General features: G+C 38.7%; 1 protein-coding gene across 1 annotated transcript; it reads right to left on the bottom strand.

Annotated features, from left to right (window-relative positions):
* Positions 1-337: 337 nt before the first annotated feature.
* On the bottom strand, positions 338-5,725 carry LOC143294329 (PC-esterase domain-containing protein 1A-like). The gene is made up of 5 exons (XM_076605780.1): positions 5,680-5,725; positions 4,183-4,262; positions 3,504-3,736; positions 1,690-1,992; positions 338-850 (listed from the first exon to the last, which is right to left on the bottom strand). The coding sequence occupies exons 3-5, from the start codon at positions 3,728-3,730 to the stop codon at positions 355-357; spliced, it is 1,026 nt and encodes a 341-aa protein (XP_076461895.1). The 5' UTR covers positions 3,731-3,736; positions 4,183-4,262; positions 5,680-5,725; the 3' UTR covers positions 338-354.
* Between the last annotated feature and the right edge of the window lie 1,255 nt (positions 5,726-6,980).

Raw genomic sequence — 6,980 nt, 5'->3', positions numbered from 1 at the left:
TCAAATGAAAAAAGTGTCAATATAACTTCCAGTTCTATGTTCAGATCCATAAAAAATGACTAGGAATATACCTGGATTTGAACAGAATATAAAAAAACATACAAGTCAACATCAACATTCCAATTGTACATATATACATATAAACAGTCAGCTTACCAATAGATGTAGAGATCTGTCTGTAACAAAGATGACACTGCTGCAGAAAACTGAAGGCCCAAACAAGTCAGTGTCACTGGACCCTTTCCCTTAAAAGATGTTGAAGGAACGACCAGCAAGCTTGGTGGTAGAGGAGACAGTGCAAGCATCAGCAGCATGCATAAGGAATATCATCAGGACGGAGTACAATGAACTAAATCAGTAGTATGCGTTACGGGAACGACCAAATCTGCCAGGACGTCGCTCTGGCCCTCTGAAATTGTCACCACAATATGGAGACCAGCCGTTGCGGAAATTTTCCGTCTCAGACAAGTCAGGCACAAAGTACTTGCTGCTTTGTGGGAGGAAAGTGTTACAGCTCTGGAAGTCATTATTTGAGGACCAGCCTGGACGATAGTCATTTTCCTGGTCATACCGAGGAGGCCTCTGAGGTAAGGGCGGTGGCGGCAAGACTGCGTATGGTGCAGGGCGACGGTACACGGTCACAGATCGACCATAACCGTTTGATCTGCGTGGAGGTTCACCGTTCAGACGTGTGGCCACATCTATTAGCGGGCCATGAAGAGCAGGGTCTGGTCGCTGCATTAAGGGGTGGCTGAGGGAAGAAAACTGGATGGGTGGGAAGGGGAAGCCCCAGGCAGTGGCCACATGACTCAACAGCAGTTCACTGATGTAACGATGAGCTGTGGGGTTCCTGAACAAAGCAAAGCATGAAAATGAACTGCACATTATCAAACAGTCTGACATCACTGCAATCTATACATATATATATATACCATATATATGAGATTCTGCCAGTGCTGACCTGTGGATAAGAGTTTGTGCCACAAAACCTTTTTTTTAAAATTTGGTAATCAAGTATCTTATCTTTTCATGTCTACACCTTTTTTTTTCTTTTTTGCACAAAAAGAAAAAAAAAAAAAATGACAGGAAAAACTGCTCAGCAACACAGAAAAGGCAATGAGAATGGCCTTGAGACTGCTCAGAGACTTGAACTGAAAAACCAAGAACTGAAGCAAACCTGGAATGCACCAATGAGGTTTTCCAGAAAGAACAGCCCCACAATGAAAGCACAGACTACGATCTATATTTCAAGACACAAACCCTTTTCACCCCACCCAAACATGGACTTGCTTTTCTCAACACGAAAAGCCTTATGTAGGGATCTGCCCTGAGGTAGTCAGCCATATATGCATAAATCAAATAAAGCAAAATGAATTTAATTTCATCCAACTATTGACAATAAAAGAGTGTGTATCATGCACTTGCGAGGACTGTTGTGAAAAATGAATATTGTAGCAAGTCTGTAATATCTGGTGTAAGTAACTTTGGGGACTTCAATTTGGCAGAGCATCCTACAATTTAAAAGTCAACCCGTGAAATATTCATAATAATAATATAAAAAAGAATCCCAAAGAGTATTCTGTATCTCTTAATCATCTACAATTTGCAGGGGGAAAAACAGGGTTACAAGACAAACCACCTTTTCAAATTCAAAGTAAGTATGCACAAAAAAACACCCATACAACTAACCAATGAATGCCGTCCGCCACTCTCCAGTCAATCCTATGTCGGAACCAGAAATGCAGATCAAGGATATCAAACCCGTGGTTGACAACAATCTGCCTGGCAAAGAAGTTGGCTTCCAACACATCCATCCTCAGCGTCTGGTTGTTGTGCTGTATCTCCTTCACCAGGAACCCTCCGCGGGCATTTCTGGAGATGGGCAAAGTGGTGTTCCACACCATCAGACAGTCTGGTGGCAACACTTTTGTGAGGCGGTAGAATAGCATGCCCATGTTCTCCTTGTAGTCTATGATGGCTGAGGTGCCATACCTGCACACAACAGCCAGCACTCTCAATATCATGTCACATATTTGTCACACTTCATGATTCAAACACCCAAGCCAGGAAGGCATTCCCAGCCTATCTAAAAGGGATACCAATTCTCCACTATGCCGCTGACAAAGCCAACAACTGTAACATAACATAGCATTATTAAAGATGGAAAATTGCATCAAAACAACAAGCTGCGTTCCCCATAGCCCTAAAATCTGAGTCACTTGACACTGTCCAAAATATCTTCCATCACCGTCTTTTCTGACAACATTCTCCAATCTGAAAAACGCAATCTAAAATACTTGCATTGTGGATTTGTGCATTTTATAGGCTTATGTGTGCAGATATGTTCATACAGAATATGTGCGAACATGCATGCAGGTGTGTGCACACACGTGTATGCTCACCGATTCTTTCAACTTTGACTGTGCCTTCATTTTTTTCATATGCTTATGTAATATTGTGGTAGTCATGACGGACAATATTGCATTGTGCTGGATCACATACAACTTTGCATATGACATCAGGCAACCTCAGTTGCTAGTTGGAGCCCACATGGACAACTTTGTTTTCTGCAGTAACTGCGATAGCCAGCTTGAAAATAGAATCATTATTTACTGCCTCCATTTCATTCTTATGAACTGCCACATCGTTACAATATGTAAATTGTAATACATTTTATTGTCTTGATTTGTATTTTATTACTTTTTGTCACAACAGATTCCTTTGTGCAAAATTTAGTCTTCTCTCCCTGTGGAGAGTGCATCACCACAGTGCAGGGCCACCCATATTTTCTTTTTTTCCCTTCTTTTTTCTGTCTGCAAGTGCATTTATTTCATTAGCAAAGTGGATTTTTCTACAGAATTTTGCCAGGAGCAATCCTTTTGCTGAGATGGGTCCTTTTACATACGCTAAAATCAACTGCGCATGTCTGTGCATTCAAATGCTTCTTTTGAGTGGTTTCCTTGTTACTTCTTGCATTGAGGTTCATTCTTCCTTGTTCTTTTTCCTTTTTTTACTTTAATCATAGGCATTACTGTCCATTATAACGGCCTTCAATTCCCTTCTTGACCATAAATTCAAAGTGCCTTCCCATAGAAGTAACTGACAGAAGTAGTGACAACAGATATAAGCAACTTGCAGTAAATCATGCTTTGGTATATGGTCTGAAAAAAAAAAAGTCCTGCATTAATGTACTTTTCTTTTTCTTTATTAAACTCCACAAAAATGTCTCGTTTCTGAAGAAAACCTTTAAAGCGTAGTTGCAGTGTTTAAGAATATGAAAACTATTCTCAATAAATAAACATTTGAAATGTACGCTGTATAAACCAATATAAAAGAATTAACACTGAACCACGTTTTCAGCCACTTGGGGGCCTTTGTCACGGTGGTTGGGAACTGAGGGTTCCTGCCATAACATACATTAAGGACTGACTAAACAAGAACAGCTAAGTAAGTGCATGATGCACTGGTGTTCATGGTTTTACCTCATTTGTTGGGCAACTTACCTGGTAATATCCCACAGACATGAGTTCATGATGACTAAATCTGGCTTGGGCTCTTCCTCCAAGTCACGCAAGACAGATTCCACGTAAGCATTGTAGCAGCGAGTCACAAAGTAAAATCGGATAAGGTGAGTGGAAGTTTGGTACTGTCTCACTTCTGTATAGGTGACTCCATTGTTCAATCCCTCTTTCACTCCCCCTTCAATCAGCGTGTCAGACAGAAAAGTCATCTCTCCCTGGAATCACAGATTCTCTGAACATTGTTTTAATTTGAAAAATAATTATTATATTACACTATTTCACTAACTTATTCAGTTATTGTTGTTGGATCACGTTTGCAGTTTCTTATTAAATCCATCAATAAATAAACTTATTCGGCTATACTGCTCCAATGTCAAGTTCATGCACAACACACATACTGACATAGTATATCCAACATGACAATTCTGTGCAGAAAGTAAAAATTAAGTCATAAGGCTTTAGTCATTTAAAACTAAGAACAAATACAACTTTAAATATTAATTAATTTTCTGACCTAACAAAAACTGTTAATACCTTTGAATTTTCAAACTGAGTGTCCTATGATTTGGAAAACACTGTCCAAGTAACTGGAAGGAAACAATTATAAGACTCACAAGGACATTGACTACTCGCACACACAGACACTGTACAAAATACAGACCTTAGCTTTAAGATCCTTGTCTGTGAGCACCACATCTCTTTGCAGCAGTGATATCAAATCCTTATAGATGCCTCTCTGGACTGGAAAAATAAAGATCAGACATTCACTGTATTACATAATCTTGTCATCTGCAACTCCTTCATTCTCTTCACCTTTTCTTTTTTCAAAACAAAAAACATGGCACATGTACCACATGTGCATATAAGACACTGAGATATCTGTATTATTACACAAAAGCACAAAGATAAATCATTATATACAAGCACAAATTCATGTGCTTGCTTACACAAAGGCATGTATGTACAAAAGATGTGTTTGTCCATGCACATGAATGTACACACATTAACACATGTATGCATTTACTAGCAATGGTACATGCAACACACAATGGATTAAGGCTGCAACATTATGAGACAAGCATTGTATTTGCTCATTGAATGATGAAACTGAAAGAAGTGTGACAGTCAAAATTAATTTCTTCTTCTTTTATTTATATATATATATATATATTTTTTTTTTTCATGCACTTCTACAGGCTGAAATCAGGGGATGAAGCATGTGTATCTGTGCAAGTGTAATCGGATGATGTGTGCATGGATGGGTGTCTAATCTTGAGTATGCTGGCAGAAATTACTTCAAGGATATTCTTGGCTAATTTCTTTGTGGTCTGCCAAATGAATATCAAATACCTGCTAGAACTGTTCCACACCAAAATGAAAATCATTTCCCCCAAAAGATCAAATGTGACATGAAGTGCTTATCAATAATCTGAGACTGTAAATCACAAGGATGCTTTCCTACATAATTTGACTATTGTCATTTTCATTCATATGAAAAAGAAAAGCTCTGCAATGTACAGAACATCTTTACATACATCATTAACAAGGTGGTAATACTGACAGACTATCGGTCAACATGATCCAAGATCACAGGGTTTGAGCAGTAATAAAATGTATGTAATTTATCTGCAGCAAGTCCCCACCCCCCCCCAAACCAAACTTTCACTCCTCTCTACTGTAGGATTTCACTTCTGGAAGTAGTTTCTTGACAGACAGACCACACGAAAAGAATTTAAAGCAAAACCACCACCAAAAAACACCCAACAAAAAGATGTGGTCTTCACTTAGGAGGGAACACTGTAACTAAGTCTGGCTCCTCAACTATGCAGTTATTGTCATCAGTCAGTTGCTTAATAGGTGCTATCCTATGACTGAGTATGAATGCTGAATCAGAACAGGCACTACTGAACACTGCTGTTTGTGACTCGTCAACATTGCAGGGTCACCACTTGTGTGCTTCCTCTGTTGACCTGACAACAGTTCCCTGAAGACCATCACTGCTCAGATTGTGGCAGATAAAACCTAGGTGTGGCTGAGTATGGAAGATGAGGAATGTGGAGTAATGCCTATGAAACAGGGCAGAGGATAGAGCAACAACAAAAAGGGAAAAATAAAAGTGGTGAGGGATATAAAGAAAAAGATGGACCAGCTAACTTACTGCTGTCTCCCAATATAACAACAAATTTGTTCTTGAGTAGATCTTTCACATATTTGCATGACAGCGTTGCTTTCTCCTCATTTCTGTGTGTCCTGTAGTGCTCATTTTTCCAGGCCATTCTACACTCTGAAACTGAAACAAAACAATGCAGCACATACACACACATACAAGCATACATGCATACACAGACAGAGTAATATTAATGATCTGTTCCTTACCAGATGTTACTTTTCCCTTACTCTTTTTTCCCATTTCGCCCAAGTCCATTCAAACTTTCCTGAGATATTTTCATTGCAGCTCTTTTCCCCAATACAATAATATGATCTTTGTTTCTTCCAGTAAAATTGAACACCCATGGCCATGTGTAAGTCAGGTTTTTAATCTCTAGTTTGTCCCCTTATGAAAGAGATCAACACAATGCCACACACTGATTGCAATATTACAAGTTTCTCCTGCACACATTAAGTATACTTTGAAAATTTATGGCAATCACAGAACAGTTGAAAATGATTTTACAGAAAATTAAATGCTTATTCCAATACTGGTTTCAAAGACTTAAAGCAGCTCTTTAGCAACTGGGCTGTATAGAAAATTAAATGATTACTCAAACTACTGGTTTCAAAGAGTCAAGCGGCTTTTGAGCTGATGGGCTGTTCTCTAGAGATGAAGACTTGGGCCAGCTGGGGAGGGGACTGGTAGTGCTTGTAAACTGAGGAATGGTAATATACATATATATATATGTGTCATCTTTTTAGCTGAGGGCTGAGGGATGGTAACTTATAATTTGTACATGCAATCTTTTTCTCCCCAAAGTGCTTTCGGAGCATGTTGCATTTCTGAGTTTTGTTCATTGTTGTCTTTTTGTGTTAAAAATAAAAAGAATGAAAATAGGGGAAACGGAAAATAACTGTTGAGAATTAAGATAATTAAACAGGTGTTAAACATTTTGAAAAAGCTCTTAGGCATAATTCTGATGTTTAAACTTCAGCAGTATTTATTGGACACCTTCATGATGGCATCTTTTAGACTGCTGAGAAACAAAGGTTTATTTTCAGTCACTATAAATACTTCACTTTTTTGTAAGCAAAACAAACTGTGCTTTGTATGTGAAAGTTAATCTACATCTCCTCCTTTTGCCTATTTCCCAAAAATGGTCACACTATGCATCTTTACGACTCAAAATTTCAACTAACGAAATTCCACTGACAAAACTATAACCAAAATTATACTGAAAATTTGCACTCAGTGACAGCAAGTGCTGGGAAGAAGCAGGGGAGGGGGTGGGGGGAGGAAGGCTGACG

This window comes from Babylonia areolata, chromosome 19, assembly GCF_041734735.1.
Source record: "Babylonia areolata isolate BAREFJ2019XMU chromosome 19, ASM4173473v1, whole genome shotgun sequence".
NCBI classification, from domain to species: Eukaryota; Metazoa; Mollusca; class Gastropoda; order Neogastropoda; family Buccinidae; genus Babylonia; species Babylonia areolata.
This window is presented reverse-complemented; position numbering and strand designations above follow the sequence as displayed.